At 31.8% G+C, this 18,579-nt stretch overlaps 1 protein-coding gene across 4 annotated transcripts; it reads right to left on the bottom strand.

The window, feature by feature from the left end:
• Positions 1 to 59: 59 nt before the first annotated feature.
• LOC117167748 (probable multidrug resistance-associated protein lethal(2)03659) lies at positions 60 to 9,110 on the bottom strand. Of its 4 annotated transcripts, XM_033352902.1 has the most exons (13): positions 8,787 to 9,110; positions 8,455 to 8,700; positions 7,855 to 7,943; positions 7,691 to 7,749; positions 7,418 to 7,592; positions 7,163 to 7,319; positions 4,485 to 4,687; positions 3,054 to 4,398; positions 2,771 to 2,985; positions 1,599 to 2,677; positions 1,411 to 1,521; positions 781 to 1,335; positions 60 to 108 (listed from the first exon to the last, which is right to left on the bottom strand). In XM_033352902.1, the coding sequence occupies exons 1-12, from the start codon at positions 8,936 to 8,938 to the stop codon at positions 1,309 to 1,311; spliced, it is 3,858 nt and encodes a 1,285-aa protein (XP_033208793.1). In that variant the 5' UTR covers positions 8,939 to 9,110; the 3' UTR covers positions 60 to 108; positions 781 to 1,308. The 4 variants fall into 4 exon arrangements, with proteins under 4 accessions (XP_033208793.1, XP_033208791.1, XP_033208795.1 ...); XM_033352900.1 differs by having other exon boundaries at positions 7,691 to 7,943; XM_033352904.1 differs by having other exon boundaries at positions 7,691 to 7,943; positions 8,618 to 8,674; positions 8,787 to 8,902.
• Between the last annotated feature and the right edge of the window lie 9,469 nt (positions 9,111 to 18,579).

Here is an 18,579-nt window from a genome sequence, read left to right as displayed (position 1 = left end):
TCGGGACCACCCCTGGACAATTGTCCGCGACTGCCTATTTATTTTTGTAACCATATTCAGCAGAAACCCTTGGTACAGGGACCCTCTATCCGCAACCCGTGGCCTAATCTAAAACATTAATTACATGATTTTAAAATATAAATTGAAAATTCTTAATAAAGTATTAGTAACCAATAAACTTCAAATTATTATAGAAAACAATCTTCAAACATTTGTCATTGATCACCATCAAATATTTATTTTGAATTTAGAATGAAACTTCTTCAAAATAAAACGATAAGAATCAACTTTGATGAAATGATTTAAAATATATAGAACCTTTAAAAACTTATTTAAAAAGTATTTAAAAGCATTCAAATCCTTTCAATTCAAAATTAATAATAATTTCAATTGGAAAGAGTTGTAGGTATTAAAATCAAAATGAAAAATCTTTATCTAAATAATTTACAAATAGATATTACGTTGAAATTGTTGATTTTGTAATGCTTTATTTTTCAATTTTTGTAGTTTTGTATGTTTTAATTAAAAAACATCAACTGTAAGCGATTTAAACGATTAATCTATTAAAGCGATTTTTTAAATCATAATTGTTGAATTTGAAACCTTCAAAAGTTTAAAATTTTGGGAATTTGTAGTTATGAAATTACAAATTCTTTCATTTTCACTGTAATCAAAATTTAAATGGTTTGATTAAAAATCCTTCTAATTCAGTTTTGTTACAAATAAATAGTTGAAAATTATCAATGCTTCCAAAATTTTTTGAAAATTACTTTACACTACCTTTTTGGTCTTATTGATCTCCTTCCTTATTTAATCTTGAGATTATTTGTACAAACTACTATCAGGGGACCTTTTATTCGTTATTCATAAAAAGTGTTAGATATCAGCATTAGTTGTCACTAATTCAGCTGATAAAAATCAAAGTACGTTCAAAAGTAATTTTTTCAACAACGTGCTACTAAACATTTTATAATATTTAATTCAACAAGAACTGAATGGGTAAATCTGAAGATTTGATCCAATGTGGCAGAAAGGACACCGCAATTATTAAAATATATACATAGACAGTCAAGATACAGGTAGTAAACACTTTAATTAGGTTTATAAAATACGCAGTCTGCAATTTAAAACATTGTCATACTAGTCCAAGATATTTGCTAGAATGTACTTCAATTCATAACATTTCGATTGGAACAGTTATAGAAAATAATATTAACAATCTGCATTGTTTTCTCTTTTAAGGGAAAACGGGATAAGTATTAATTTTAATTTGTTTTGTATCAGCTTTCAATCCTAACTTGACTAATTCTAATCATACTGTCTCCTACGGTAACGCTGAAAAAATTAGATACAATTATATTATTTTGCAAAAGAGAACTATTATAATAAATAGAGTTTTAGTAATCTTACATTCTCAGCAATTTGTGCAAGGGATCTAGCCATTTGTGTCCCAGTTTGTTGTACCATCTTAGATAAGTACCCATTTTTATTTTCTAATAATAAAAATGGATTGTCAAACTCCTGAAAATAAGGAACTCTATAAATATTAACATATCGCAACATATACTATTATCGACCATAAATACAATATTACATACCACTATGGATCCTTCATTCATTACCATAATCCTATCACAATCCATAACAGTAATCAGTCTATGTGCGATGATGAAAATAGTACATTTGCAAAATCTCTTTCTAATCGTTTCTTGAATTATTTGATCAGTTTGCTGATCGACATCTGCGGTTGGTTCATCCAAAATTAAAATTTTGTTTTGCCTTACAATAGCGCGCGCAAGACAAAGAAGCTGTCGTTGTCCCTTGCTCAGATTACGCCCTCCGTCAGAAATTGTACTCTCTAAACCTTTATCCATATCAGTTGTCATTGTGTTTTTGAACTCAACTTCCTTTAGAGCTTGCCACAGATCACCATCTGAATATATTCCTAAAGGATCAAGATTTTTCCGAATTGTTCCATCAAAAAGAAGTGGTTCTTGAGGAATGATACTAATTTTAGATCTCAATTTTTTTAAATCTAATGTAAAGGTTGGAATATCATCAATATAAATTTCTCCTTCTAGATAAACTAATCGAAACAATGCAGAAATTAAGGACGTTTTCCCAGCACCAGTTCTTCCCACAATTCCAATCTTCTCAGAGTTTACAACAAAATTCAAATTTTTAAGCACTGGATTTCCTTCAGGACTGTATCTTAAGCTCAGATTTTTAAATTCAACTTTTCCTTTTACAGGCCACTTATCTAGTAATTTATCTTCAGAATTATACTTTTTCATATTTTCCCGCTCTATTTCCGTGTATTCCAATATACGTTCAGTAGAAGTCATACAATTCTCCATTTCAGCACCAAAGATAGTACCTACTTTTAGGGAAATCAGAAGTATAGTGTTCTGCGTAATGATTAAGCCAACATCTCCAAACGAATTCTGGTTGCCAAAAAACAAAAAAGTATAAATCACTGATGCAGTATAAATTGTGAACACAATGTCCAAATAAAATACAAAAGTTTGAACTGAACTTAAGCTCAGAAAAAAAGCTGAAGTGTTTTGATCTTGGTGGTCATTAAACTCTTTTGATAATAAATGTTGAGCCTTGAAAGCTCGAATTGTTGTGAGTCCTTGAAGGGTGTAATCAAGATGTCTAATCATTGGCGAGCGTGCTGAAAAACAAATGATAAGCGTTACTCAATAAAGCGAGATATAATTATTACATGACCCCTAATTAATAATAGATAATTCATCAGACAATATACTTATGCTACTCAAACGTTTGACGCTTCGGCTCGTCCTTAGATAAACTTTGGTTAAGCAAAAAGCAACAATTCCAATCACAAAGAGGGGCAGTAAAAGCCAGTAGTTTATAAATGCAGAAAGAGGAATTATCACCACCATCAAATACATTTGCTGCCAAACTCGATACAGGATCGGTGGCAAGAATGTATCCACCATTGCCATATCTTTAGAAAATCTAGCAAAACATTAGAGACATCAATGAAGTACTTTTTCTGTCCTATTCACATTCTTCTGAATAATTACCTATTCATAATTCGACCGACGGGATTTTGATAAAAAAACACCACACGCGCATAAATGATATTCTGCATCATAGATGAATGCATTCTAAGAGAAGCTCTAGTGCACATTTTAAGAAAGTAAAAGATTTGCAGGTATACTACAACTATAGCAAAAAATAGTAAACCACCGCAGGCATAAAAATACCAATCATAGTTTACTGTTGCATCCAAACACTGATGTCTTGCAATATCAGTATCATTTTTCAAACAAGCCTCACCATTATTGATCCATTTGGAAGTTAAGTAATCTCCACCACTTATTGCCACCTGTTTCACAAGTCCTAAAGAGACTGCTAAAAAAACGATCCAGTTGTTTTCCACAGCTTTGAAATATGACAAATATACCTTATTTGATACATTTCCGACAGCTCTTACTTCATCAGCTTGCGTTTCCTTTATTTCAGAGGTAACACTTCCTGAATTTATATTTTCAGAAGAGGAATTCTGATATAAATGCTCAATACCATTTTCATCGATAGTATCTCTTTGCAGCAATTTTACTATTTCTAGTCCAGAATTTTGCAAATCTTGAAAGGTGCCTTTGTGTTCTACAGAACCTCCGTTTAAAAAATAGATGTAATCAACATTTCTGAGATACTGAAGTTGATGTGTAACCAAAATTCTCGTTTTCCCTTTCAAAAAGTTGCATATGCACTGTTCAAAAATCAATCTACCAACTTCAGCGTCTACTGCGGAGAGTGGATCATCAAAAAGATAAATATCGACATCAGCATAAACTGTTCGTGCTAAAGCAACTCTTGCACGTTGACCTCCACTCAGGTTTATTCCCTTTTCTCCTATAATTGTCTGATCTTTATAAGGAAAAATAGAAAAATCTCTTTCCAGTTGACACACTTTGATAACTTGATCATAACGTTCCTTGTTCATTGATCTTCCAAAAATAATATTCTCCCTTATGCTCGATCCAAAGGTCCAAGGATCTTGACTAAAGTAGGAAATTTCTCCATGAATTTTAATTTTTCCAGAAACTAGAGGAAGTTCGTGCAGAATGAGATGTAATAAGCTGCTCTTTCCGGAAGCAACTTGACCTATAACTGCTGTGATATTCCCGCATTTTGCAGACATATTCAAAGATTTTAGAGTATCTTCTTTCGATTCAGCAGACCATTTTGTCGTTACATGCTCCATGAAAATTGCTTCTTTAGAGTCCGAAAATTTGCTCCCAATACTTGTTGTGTTTTCAAAATTTGTACTTTTGTCAATATTCGTGTAGGCTCTCTCATGAGATTCCAAAAAATTTTCAAGACGTTTAATAGAGGCATATGCTTTGACTCCAGATTGAAGAGCTAAAATGAAAGTAAACTATCAGTAACATACTGTTCTGTAGTCGTCTTATTTAATTATTTACCATATTTGAAACTATCCATCATACCTACGACAAAATAATTATTTATGATAATTCGAAGGCCATAAAAGTATGCAATCACCACAAACAATTTTTCTGCTATGATATATTTTGTGAACATGAAGTAAAATATTATTGTAGTAAAGATGGAAACTTGCACACTGCAATATTGGAAAGAGGTTGCTATCGTTTCGATGAAGATTATTTTCCATACTGCTCGCATCTCTTTTCTACGAAATACGTAGCAATTATTAAAACGATTGTGATTCTTCGTAAATATGTTTAAGATTTCGTTGGAAAATTATTTAATAAGTCAATTTTACGAAAAAAAGAATGGTTTTCTTTTATTTTGATTTTTGATGTAAACAATAATTATTGCTTAAGCAATAAAGGAGAATTCTTGAAAGTATCAATTATAGACATTTCTTTAAAGTAGATTTTTAAACAAAGCGTTTCTAAAATTATAAATGACGTACGGATTATTATTATTATTTATTTCTAAACAGCCCGCTAAGGAACAAATTTTACATATATTTGACAATAAAAGATGACTGTTCTGGTCAAATAATAAATATGACGTATAGGTAAAAGAAAATTAATTATCGATGGATGCTAATATAGACATATATAGAATAGATGCTAGTATAAGCTGGCGGTTGACATAACGGAAATAATTAGAAAACTTAAGACTTAATTATGGATTACAAATTAATAATTATGGGTATAACTGTAAAGATTAAATTTATAGTATTAAGGCGCAAAACTTTACTAAAAGTTAGAAGGTGAAGTAAAAAGGAAAAGTGAAAACTAAAAGGCGATGGTGCATCTCTGATTGATTCATGTATCTCATTCAAAAGACGCGCTTCCCTCACCATAAAGGATCTTTGCAACTTAAAAGATTTGTGACGTAGAACTGAAAAGACCGTTCTCCTTACACGAAGCTTACACTGAATAGGTAAGGTTGCATTTCTGTTTTCAAAGAGATCTAGAAGATATTGAGGGGTTTTGTTAAAAAAGAGATTCCCGCCCGTTGCTGATATTGAGGGATGTGCTCATGATCAGTGTTATATCGTCATACATAACACACCCATAATAAAAAAAGGGAAGATAAGACTTTTAACAAGAAGAATCCGAGTTGAAGTTGGCAATGATGTTTTGTTTCTTCTAAGCTGTTGGAGTACTCTCAAAGTATTCCTCGAGTTTTCAAGAATTTGCTCTTTCTAGGAAAGAGTACGGTTAAGCATGTATCCCAAATCTCTCACCGAATTAACGAAGGCTATGTCAAGGCCATCAACCATAAGCTAAGGCAAGGACCCTAATGTAGCAGAGGACGGGGAAGACGATTGTACTATGACCATTTCTATAGTTTTCGAAGGGTTCAGCTCTACCTATTGTTAAGTTCCCATTGATGTACAATATCAATATCCTCCTAAACCCACTCAATAAAACTGTTAATGGAAAAGATAGGACCATAGGCATATATTTTGAAATCATCCAATGTCAAAGATGTACATACCGACAAGAAGGGGGGCAAGAGTGAAACCATTCGGACCGCTCATTCTTATCATTAACCATTTGTTGAAAGCGATTTTTAAGGTAGGATTCGAACCACGCAATTACAGAACTAGATCAATGAAAGTTACGAAGTTTATTTAAAAGAAGCTTATGATCAACAGTATTGAAAGCTTTTAGAAAGTCAAATAAAACAAGTATTGTTGTTTCCTCATTTTCGATAGCGATTTTAAGTCTGAAGTAACTTTGAGGGAGGGTGTTAATATGCCGTGCTTAGCCCGAAAACCCGATTGTAGCGGATCGAGTAGCCTATTCGCATCGAAGTAACTCGTAAGTTGCGAATGCATAATACGCTCGAACTGCTTTTATACAGTACAAAGTATCAAAATCGGTCGGAAATCATTGCGAGAAGAGGGACTAGAAATCTCAGGAATAGGGTGGATCTGCACATGTTTCCATATCTCAGGGAAAAGTCCTACTTGATGAGAAGAGTTATATATGTGAGGAGTTATATACATAAGGAAAACTACAGGAAGTGCGAGTCGAATCATCTTTATAGAAATACCATAAGTTCCTAAAGCATTAGTTTTTATTTTAAAAGGTCCGTAAAGAGAACTTCACGTGTTATGTCCCAAAAGAAAAAATCTGTCTCTCGAAAAGTCGAGTTTGCCTGGTCTGCTATAAGAGAAATACCAAAGTTGACGGAGTTACTTAAGTGCCAAATATTTTCATATTTATTCTTGTTCTTTATAGCATTGTAATTATACTGATTATACGAATCTCTGATTTTCGTTTGAACTGAGTTGCTAAGCTGACGAAATTGAGCTTACATCAGAGAATTTTTAGTTCCTTTTTCCAGGCGACGTATATTATTTCGTGTATGCAAGATTTCTTAGTTGAGTTTGATTACGGTTTTTGGATTGAGTAAAAATATGCTTAAATTTAATATTGATGAAATGCGATTTGAAATGAAATAGGATGTTGGGTATAATAATTCAGCTTATCAATATGATCTGCTATCATTGGGTCTATTCTGGAACTGGATAATGATTAGAGTGATGGGTGGACTTATGTCGTAAGACGCATAACATTTTCTCTCGCTCCCGTGATCTCGACAGAAGGAAATTCAACCCTAGGATAATTACAATAATAAAATAATAATATATAAATGAATAAAAATATATATTTCTAACCTTCTTACTTGATCGACAGGATGAAGGAAAGGTTCTTCCCACGATAGCATTTTGATCACTTGTGATCCACTAACAATTTCACGGATGAGACGAAGTCTCTCATCGGTTTTTGAAAAAGCTTTAAATATCCAGTACGGTGTAAATTTCCCTAGAACACCTAATTCATATTGTCATTAAAAAATTTTGTTACTGAAGAGCATCTGAATTTTATGATTATTAAATTAAATGTGATTTAATATTTAAATAGGAATTTACCCTGGAAAAGTAATACTATACAAAAGAACGTAACTCCTGAAAAAGCTGGCCAGCCTATTTCTCGATATATCATGAATGTAAGTAGTGGTACCAAAACAAATGTGATCCAAAGATAATGAATATACTTAAAAGCGAAAGGAAAACCCGTTAAGTCATTGCTTAAAAGATTAAGTATCTAAAAGATAATGAAAAATGGTTTAAATACTTGTATTGTCTTTAATAGAAAAAATGTGTTTCAACGATATTGCTAAATTAATATAAAATTGAATTTACCTGACCACTTGTTATTGTCTCTAAGGAAGTTTTACTAGTTTGCAAAACTTTTGAATAGGCTAAACAAGAACAAACAATGCCAACCTTTAATCCAATTATTTGCATAACATTAAACAAATGATTGATTACAAAGATTTGCATAACATAAATGGAGATAAGGCCACCTGCCCAGTAAAAAGCTTCTTGGAAAGTCGTTTCACTTTTTTCCTTAAAGTAACTTAGTATCTTGCCCATAAAAAGAGGCTCACATATTCTGAAATTAAAAACAGGCATCAGAAAGAATACGTATCTAATTATAATAAATAAAATTTAAATATTATTAATGATGTTCTCGTTTGAACTTGAAAATATTCGGCTTTTCATAAAAAAATTCAAACACAAAAAATTGCTTATTTAAACAGTTTCGTGTTTGACTGGCCTTTATTTCTCATCGATTCTTTAAAAAATAATTTTAATGATACTATTGCAATAAATTAACTAATTTCTTTCAGAAAAAACTTTCCTTAGAAGACTCCCGACAACTGAAGCTCATTCAATTAAAAAATGAATTAATTATAAACACATATAGTAATATTTCTATAAAATGCTTGGTTTGTAAAATAATTTTTTAATGATTCGAGCTATTCAAAAATTTACTTTAAAATATTGAATTCATGAAAGACGTTTCGTTGTTAAAAGTTTGAAAAGAATAAGGGGTAAGTAAAAAATTTAATCGATAACGAAATTTTGAAAATAAATCATAATAAATGTCATTGTTTGATTACCTGATATATGCTTCTGAAATTAGAAAGAAAAATCCTATTATTAATATTTTCAATCCGAAGCATTTTATTAGAACTTTAAAGAGAGAAGGTCGAGCTTTATCTTTAGCCTTGGATTGAACTTCTTCATGCCATAATTTTTGTATCTTGTTACTCAAAAACTCACTGCACTGATCATCTAGAGGTTTGAAAAGATCGCTTTCTTTTATCTCTCTTTGGTAACCTATGCAAAAAATTTTCCAAAACCATCTAAAAATTAAAGTTTTTCATATCAAGCGAGCAATAGTATATAAATTATTATTTAATAGTAATTCAGTCCAATGTAAAAATCTTACGCAAAAGTAATTATGGAGAAGAAACATGCACCTTGTCGAGGATTTGGGGCAGTTAAATGCCCAATATTCTCTGCTTCTTTGGAGGGAACACTCTTGTAATTCTTGTGTGTTGGTTTTTCGGAATTTGAGAGCAGTATCGAGTTCTTCTGCATTTTCACAAACTTAATTTTAAAGTCACTTTTGGTATGAATAGATTTATAGATTTATATATGAACTGCAACTTAGATAGGCTTTACATAATGTGCACTACGTCTGATCGTGGTAGGAATTTTATTTTGAACTTAAGCTTTTTGATAGCGTATCTAATCTGATCTGAGCGTTGTTGTATTTTTTCGTAACTGTGATTATTTGTCATCAGTTTCTGCATGCTCAGGCAGACCAAATATAATTGTAATAACTATACATAAATAATTAAACATAATATAAGATTTATCTGACGGAGCGTCTTTTTATTCAACATTTTTTTTGTTAATTCGATTATATCTTGTTCGCATTTAGATCACTTATTCGCTCTGCGTCTTTCATTAACGATTTTTTTTTCACAAGGGCATTTAATCGCTACCACGATTCTTGATTATTATCGAGCAGCGCCGTGCCAATAATGATTTGTTACAAAAGTTTTTAAGAGATGTACAAAATACAACTATGTTGAATTTTCCACAATCACCTCATTTTGATTCTCAGCTACCATGAAAAATGTAACATTTTAATAAATTTATATTATTACAATTCATGTTATGTGTTGGCATTGAAAGATATGTATTTCTACATTCTTATTCATGAGAGTTTAATGTAATTATCCAAATTTTCTAGCTCTAGTTTTTAACGGATCTTCACGTTCCGGCACTCACAGAGTCCAAAAATCATAAAATTTTGTCGGTGTCTGTCTGTATATCTGTATGTATGGTTACCTGAATGTTGTAGCCGCGCTAACATTTGAAGAATTTGTCTAATCGAGTCGGCCTTTGATAAACTTCACAAGGGTCCCAAATGAACGTTAAGTTCGTTAATCAGATCTTTCCAAAAAAAAAAATGTAGAACATTTTCAAAATTTGAATTTTTTTCAACTATCAGAAAATAATATCTAAGAGTCTCAGAGATGGATAAAATGCTTACAAATTATCCCAATGAAAATTTTAATTTAGATGAAAATTAGAAAATTTATATATTTTTCAAAAAATAGAAAAAATTATTTTATTCATAGATCCAATTTTTTTCGATTGGACCAACATTTAAAAAATTAGAGCTTTTTCAAAATTTCAGAAGATTTTTTTAAAGTTTCAGAAATTTTTGTCACTGTCCCTGATGCAGGACAAAAATACTTGCAAGTTATTCAAATAACATTTTTAATTTTGATGAAAATTAAAAAAATTGTATGACTAATTTTCATAATTAAACAAATATGTAAAACTGCTTTGCTGATAAATAAATAAATTTTAAGTGACATTTTTCATAGATATTAAATATATTTGAAAATTACATCCATAACATTTTTCATAACAACAAAATTTAAAAAAAAAGTTTTATTATTTTCAAAATTACGAATTTTAAAAGATTCCTAAGCTATATTAGGTAGGATCTTTTTTAAATACAGTCCAATGATTTCACCGGCATGCAAAAAAAAAGCGGTCTGTCTGACAGACTACACTAGCATATTCTTATGTTTTAGGGGTCGCTGAATCCGAATCCGGGGTCAAAATAACCCAGTTGGCTCATATTTTATCGAAAAATGCAAAAATAGATGTAATATCGAACAAAACAAATGACTGTGAACAAAACAAATGACAGATCCCGCTCGAACTTCACGTCAAAACAAATGACTGTGAATTAAACAAATGAAAGATCGCGCTCGAACTTCACGTTAGTAAAGAGGACAGTGATGACAATCTCTTTAAGCGTGCTTCTTAATGTGACTTCAGCACAGTTTTAAAAACCATTAACAGTTTCTTTTTTGTGTGTGCTTTAAATCACTAGTTTACTATGCTATACTTATACTATTAACTATAAACTCCCAAATCAAAACAGATCATGTCCAGATGCAATTTGCTACATGTGTGGTAAATTTGAGGTTTTAGAAAATTGAAGAGTCATCAGCGATGCCATAAAAACAATTTATAAAAGCTATTTTGGTACGGAAGTTCAAAACCAAAGTGAAAATTGGGTTCCTCACAAAATTTGCAGTGCTTGTTATAAGGTATTTAATCGATTGAAAAACAGAGAAGGAAATAAGAAAACCCTTAAGATTCAGGAACCTACGATATGGAGGAAACCTCTTCGGAAAGAGGAATGCTAGTTTTGTATGACAAACCTGACAGGAATCAATAGAAAAAAGAAAAATTCTATCGAATATCCTGATGTACCTTGTGTCACTAAATCTGTTAAAAATAAAGATGTTACAAAAAACTCAAAAAATTTGTCACTTGACAGACAGACGACTGAAGCAGAAGAAAATAAAAGTGCTGATGAAGATTTCGATGTTGATCGTGATGAAAATGATATTTCAGATTATGGTAATGACGAGGATGATGATGAAAGCAGCGATGGTAATACAGAAGTGTACATACCAGACAATGAAAAGAATAAAGTTCCTAAGATATTTACGTCTGAAGAATTGAATGATTTATCGCGAGATCTCGGCCTCCCTAAAGATGCTTCAGAGTATCTTGCTTCCGTTTTGAAAAAGAAAAATTTATTAGCTAAAGGAGTTAAATCAAGTTTCTACAGAAATAGAGAAAAAGAGTTTAGATAGTTTTTTACTTCTGAAGAAAATGATCATGGAAAATTAGTCTATTGTAAAAACACTGACGGATTAATGGAAAAAATGAAACTTGGACTGTATAGACCGGAAAATTGGCAGCTATTCATTGACTCTTCTAAGCGCAGTCTAAAAGTAGTGTTATTGCATAATAATAATGTTTACGCTCGAATTCCAATCACGCATTCTACGGAACTGAAAGAGAATTACAGTAACTGAAAATTTGTCCTGGAAAAAATCAATTACTCAACTTATAAGTGGAAAATTTGCGGGGATCTCAAAATTTTTGGAATCGTTTTAGGACAGCAATCAAAGTATACAAGAACACCTTGTTACTTGTGTTTATGGAACAGTCGAGATCGCGTTCGTCATTACAAAAAAAAAAGATAGCCAAAAAACATCGGTTGAGCAAGGACAAAATAATATAATTGAAGATCCTCTAGTTGACCCAAAAGAAGTTTTGATTCCATCCCTTCATATAAAGCTGGGTCTTATAAAACAGTTTGTCAAAACGCTTGACAAGAATGGCGATTGTTATGCGTATTTGGAAGATTAATTTCCAAAACTTTCCGAAGCAAAATTAAAAGAGGGGATCTTCGATGGACCGCAGATAAGAAAAATGTTGCAGGATCCAAAATTCATTACAAAAATGTTTCGCACTGAAAAAGATGCCTGGCTTAGTTTTAAAAATGTTGTGAAAAACTTTTTAGGTGACAAGAAAAGTCCAGACTATCAAAATGTGGTTTCAGAAATGGTAAAAAACTTTGGTAAACTAGGCTGCCTTATGAATTTGAAGCTACATTTTCTTCATTCACATATAAACAAGTTTCCAGACAACCTGGGAGACTTTAGTGAAGAGCAAGGCGAACGTTTCCACTAGGATATAAAAGAGATGGAGAGGCGATATCAGGGATTTTGGGCTATCAACATGATGGCTGACTACTGTTGGAGTTTAAAACGAGATCAAGTCAATCAAGGTACCAAACGAAAGCGAAACCCACTACGTAGGTCTTTTGAGGACAAAAGGATTCGATACAAGCGATACAAAGAAAAATAAAAAATCAAAGAACCCTATAAGCGTGAGGGGCAAGGGGACTCACGGTAATAAAGAACCACAAAGGAAACAGAATTTACTACGTCCACGTCGTTTTTCCTGGGTAGCGCTAAAAGTAAATAAAACTTATTTACAAAAAATCCTACTATTGCCATGCAAGGAGACTAACGCAAATTAAAAACCCCAAAACGTGAGACGCAAAGGGTATCTATAGTGAACGACAATCCCAGTTGAGGAAGGTAAAGGTTTTCGTCGATCTTATGTCTAATTTTACGGTTTTCGATCAAATATGAGCCAACTGGGTTATTTGAACCTCGGATTCAGAATCAGTGACCTCAAAAACATAAGGATATGCTGGATAAGTCCACTGGGGATGAAGATATATTTTTTTTGCAAAAATATGCACGAAAAACCGCGTTTTACGTCGATTTTACCTCTATTTTTGCATTTTTTGATCAAATATTAGCCAACTGGGTTATTTTGACCTCGGATTCGGATTCAGCGACCCCACAACCACAAGGATATGCTGATTTAGACCACCAAGCATGAAAAATTTTTTTGTTGCAAAAGTATACAAGAAAAATCGCTGTATTCGCCGATTTTACGTCTATTTTTGGGTTATTTGGGCCTCAGATTTGAATTCAGCGACCCAAAAGACATATAAATTCCTCTTCTTACTACTAAGTGCAGTCGAAGCGGAAGTCAGTACGAGTTACCTAGGAGGAGTGATTATCTATTCAGAAGAGCTGGGACAAGCTAATCTGTATCACGAAACTTGGAACCTCATACTTGGAGTAAGTTCGGATAATATAGAAGAACGATTCGTCTCATTGCGAAAAATTTATGCGATTGAGTCAAACCTCCTCTGTAATGAATGCCCTGAAGAATTTGAGCTCAAACTAATCAGTTCGCGTTTAGAGCGCTTAGACAACCAGAAAAATCTGCTGGATCAGCTATTAGGTAGGACCCGCGTTAAGAGAAGATTTTACAATTTTCTAGGAGATATTTCAAAAACGCTTTTTGGAACTCAGCATCTAATGATTTTAAGACTCTCGAATTGCATAGTCAGGACACAATTCACCGCTTAAACCAGCTGGCAAACGGAACAAACCGAAACACACAAAGTATCGCGATTTCAAATCAAATGACGGTCTGCATGATGATAGTCGATGAGTTGAGTGAAGATATCTAATTATTAATAGATGCAATAAATGGCGGGAACGGCGGAACAATTCACCCTCAACTTCTAACACCAGGAATCCTGAGAAGTGAAATGAAAGAGTTCGAAGATAAATTCAACACTAAATACACCATCCCTTTGAAGAAGTCTAACTTTCAACATATTATCGGCATGGGACAAGGACACACAACATACGTATCGACCGACAGAATATCTTTAGATAATTGTAAACACTACGGCGAAATTAAAATGTGCAAACGAATGCAAACCACTTACTTGATGTAAGAAACGCATAGTTGTGAAAATAGCATATAAGGTCGAATGTAAAAAGTATCAGTGACGAATGTAAATATTCCCCTTTTAAAATTATTAACGTTGCTTTTATACAACTTACGGACGGATATATTTTGATCCCCCATGAGCCAATTGATGTTGATGTGCTGTGTGAATCGGGATACGATAAAATTAAAATTCACGGTCCAACGAAAATTGTAAGCAAAGATAAATGTATACTGAACGGATTGAATATTGTACTGAAATTAAGCTCAACGAATACTCTTGTCAAAGAAATTAACTATAGAAAGAACTTATCACTACCATATACTGATGATCAACTAGATTCTATAAAAGATAAGTTAATACCGCTAACTCAGGAAATTAGGTCCTTTAATTTAAACAATCTAAAGAAATGGGTCGATGACATCGAGAACGCAGCAGAAAAAGTCAGTAGGGACAGATGAAAACGTACCTGGAGTGGCCACGCGACTAACTGGGTACACCACCTAGGCTAGCTAGCAATGGCGATAGTCATAGCGTTCGTAGGATACAAATGCAACTTGCTAGCGCTACACGGAGAAAAATGGATGTTCAAATGTAGATGTTCAAAGGGTAGGATTGTAGCACCTAATACGTAGATATACATGCCAAACATTTAACATCTTTTTAAGATGTTGGGCGTAAAAATATTTTTATTTTAAACTGAAACACATTCAGATGTTAAAACCGTTCGAGCGCATGCGCATCGCGCATTGCAATTTCACGACTATGTTTGAAAGCTATATATATATTCAATATTAAAATTATGGAATATCACAATTGTGGAACATTTCCACAGAATAAAAATTAGATGTCCTTAAATAAAATTGGATAACGACTTTTTTCTGTCTAAAGAAGAGAACAACGATCTTATGTTTTAGGTTTATTGACTTAACACATTTGACAAAAGGTTTATAAATTTGAAATAAAATTTGAATTTAAGTAAATTAAAATAGATATAATATTTAATTCAGATTACAGATCATTCGTTCTCCGATTATTCATCCTCGTTTTTATTTTGAATTAGAAATATTGAATATAACCTCAACTTGACTGAATGCATCATCTGGTCGACATTTTATACCCTTTATCTGTTTTTTGTTCGTGTACGAACACTAAAGTTTAATTTAAAATTCACAAATAAGTTATCAATTAATTCCTTAAATGACCATAAATAAGTAAACTCTTCAAATATTTACAGACGTAATTTGACATAACCATACAATATGTTAACCCTTAACATCTAGATTTTACTTTTGAACATCCATTTTTTTCCGTGTACTCTCTAAGTGTGTACCGTGAAAAATTGGTTTCTTCTATGTCAAAACTGAAGTCACCGCATCTCCCACTGTACATTATACCGCTGCTCCTATATTAGATGATAGAGATATGGATTGTAGAATCCAAAATACTGCTGTTAAAATAAGACCTATCAGAAAGTGTTAGAGACTAAACCCGATCTAAAAAGGGGATTGAAACAGCATCGACTATTATATTGTAACAGCATCGGCTATTCTCCCCACTTCTTCGTCTAGACATGGGCCTTAGGGTGACAAAGGTTGTATAACGCATCCCTTGTGTCAGAAGCCAGTCTCCTTCCTACCTCTTAGCAGTAAAGAAGTTCAATAAAGAAGTCTTGTCTCACAGTTCAGGCACTTATACAAAAAAAGGTCTATTATTTCTCCAGACCATTACACACATGTTAAGGAATTTAATTTTAATATCCTGTATTCGGTTCATTACATAACGATAAGACGATTAAAAAAGAAATTATTTTAATTAATTTTAATTTCATGCTGACAATTTTTAATTGAAAACTCTGCAATCATAGAAAATCATAATTTTGCTATCTTTTTTCTTGAATCTTTATCTGTTTCAAATACAACTGCTTGCGTCACAATGAATGTGCTCTTAGTCAGAATTGATTAAAGTTTTTTCTTCAAGATTCATATCATGTGGTTCAATATAATTGCTTTTCATTCAAAAAATTAAAATATTATTCACAGAAAACGAAGGAGACTTCTTTTTCGAGGTGGGGACCTAGCCATAGGATTATAAAATTAAATGGCACAATGTGTACTGTTTATACTATGTTAAAATTTAATAAAATTTATTAATATATTTCCAATCGATTTACAGGATAGAGTGTTTGCGAAATAAATCCATAGCAATACATTTTATTTCCAACGCCCCCCCCCCCCCACAGCGCCACAAATATGAGCAAAAAATAAAAAGATACATTTTTACGTTCATTATTGTTAATTTTTAGCAAATATCCGTCGTCTTTTTCATAAAAATAATTACTAGTGGACAATTTGAATATTTCCTATTACTTTTTAAACAACTTTCAATTGTTTACAGAAACGTAAATTATTTAAACAATAATTTAATCCCAAAAAATGTAACAATCAATCGTATTTTCTGATCGACATGTAATGGTTTGTCATTCTTTGGAGTAGTACATTTATCTAAAAACCTTATAACATCATTTTAGCAATTATTGATTGTCCATTTTCCAAATTTCTGAACATTAAGCTCGAAATGACCACTTTTTCTAAATTGGTATTCCATGCTACGTTTTGTTGACTAATTACATAATTTTTGTAAATTTCTTTTAATGTTTAATAAACTTCTATTCGTTGTTTATATCTTATATATCTATTTGTATTAGTATGGATTTATTTCGCAAACACTCCATCTTGTAAATCGATTGGAAATATATTAATAATTTTTAGTAAATTTTAACATATTATAAACAGTACACAATGTGCCATTTAATTTGATAATCCTATGGTTAGGTCCCAACATCGAAAAAGAAGTCTCCTTCGATTTCTGTGAATAATATTGTAATTTTTGGATTGAAAAGCAATGAAATTGAACCACATTATATGAATCTTGAAGAAAAAATTTTGATCAATTCTAACTAAGTGCATATTCATTGTGACGCAAGCAGTTGTATTTGAAGCAAATAAAAAATCAAGAAAAAAGATAGCAAAATTATGATTGTCTGTGATTGCAGAGTTTTCAATTGAAAATAGTCACCATCAAATTAAAATAATGAAATGAATAAATGAATAAATGAATGAATAAATGAAATGAATGAGGAAATGAAATAAATGTAAATTCCATACTTTTCCGATTCAACAGTTTCCAATTTTCGACGCAGCATCTTTTTCTTTTAATATTTTTTTTCGTACAATTGGAGAAGAGAGAAAAAAGGTATATCCATAAATTGAACGGATTAACCGATTTTCTTCTTTCTTTTTTTAATCGTCTTATCGTTATGTCATGAACCTAATGCAGGATATTAAAATTAAATTCCTTAATATTTGCTAATTTCAAATTTTTTTAACCGACAGTAATCTCTAACAATAGGAAGGTTGAGTGAAGCATGACAGGCACTCAATCTAAATTCTCGGTTCGATCCTAGGTTTATGATGTTTTAAGTATCGTCGAAAAAATAACACTCTAGACCACCCGCTGTTTCGTAGCCAACCAGAGGCCCCGACAACTATTTTCGCCATGAGTATACTCATTATGGCGGTTTGCTACTTCCCAGGCGCAAAAAATGCATCAATTTTCAATTAATTGCAATAAAACAAGAATCAGGCCATTTTTCGAAAAAGCGCTCTGGTCAGTTGTACATTTAGGCATTTATAGTCTGTGGTTCAAATATGAAATCATACAATTCAAAATTGTAGGAGAAAAACTTGTCAGAGTAATAAATGGACTAATTTTCAAGTCTTAGGAAGCGACTTTTCCAAAGAAAATGAAAAATTTAGATCATTTTCCAAATTTCAATTTTTTTTTAAGTTTTAGAAATTTTTGTCAAAGTTTCTCATAGATGGGTAGAAGACTTGCAAATTATCTTTGTAAAATTTTCGATTTTGATAAAAATTATAAAAGTTACATACTTTTGAAAGTTTTGAAAATGTTCAGAAAAATAGAGAAAAATATTTTTCTAGTAGATTAGGAAATTTAATTTAAATTCTTCACTAGCTATCAAATATGTTTAGAAACTATCTATAAATTTTTGAAATTTTTATCAAATTTTCTGGCACACGGAAAAAAGACTTGAAAATTATCACTATGACATTTTCAAAATCGAGAAACTTTAAGAAATTGATATGCTTTTAAACTTTTTTTAATTTTCAAAAAAAGGAACGAAAAATTGTTTTAATAGGTTAAAAAATATCAATCCAAATTTCTGCTAGATATAAAATATATGTATTTCGAAACTATTCTCATGAAATTTCTCAATTAGACAAAAGTTCAAAAAGAGAAATCATTTTCAAAAATATGAAATTTTTGTTTTTAAGAGATCCATAAGTTTGAGGCGTTGTTTTTAGTATACGAGGGTAGTTCAATAAGTCCTTAGAATGACCAGCAAATGGCGCGCGAATCGCTCCAAATCATCTGTTTTCAGTCAGCACCACTCCCGACTAGATATATGGTGCAGTCACAGTCCACATCTTCTGAGTTTACGTGT

This window comes from Belonocnema kinseyi, chromosome 2 (assembly GCF_010883055.1).
Source record: "Belonocnema kinseyi isolate 2016_QV_RU_SX_M_011 chromosome 2, B_treatae_v1, whole genome shotgun sequence".
NCBI lineage: Eukaryota > Metazoa > Arthropoda > Insecta > Hymenoptera > Cynipidae > Belonocnema > Belonocnema kinseyi.
The sequence above is the reverse complement of the archived record's forward strand: the minus strand, read 5'-3'. Positions and strand labels throughout refer to the sequence as shown.

Coding starts and splice junctions, on each gene's coding strand:
- LOC117167748 (XM_033352900.1), bottom strand. CDS start 8,938: ATGCAGAAGAACTCGATACTGCTCTCAAATTCCGAAAAACCAACACAC. Junction 7,593..7,690: donor AGACAATAACAAGTGGTCAG/GTAAATTCAATT, acceptor ATTATCTTTTAG/ATACTTAATCTTTTAAGCAA. Junction 2,678..2,770: donor CAAACGTTTGAGTAGCATAA/GTATATTGTCTG, acceptor TTTGTTTTTCAG/CACGCTCGCCAATGATTAGA.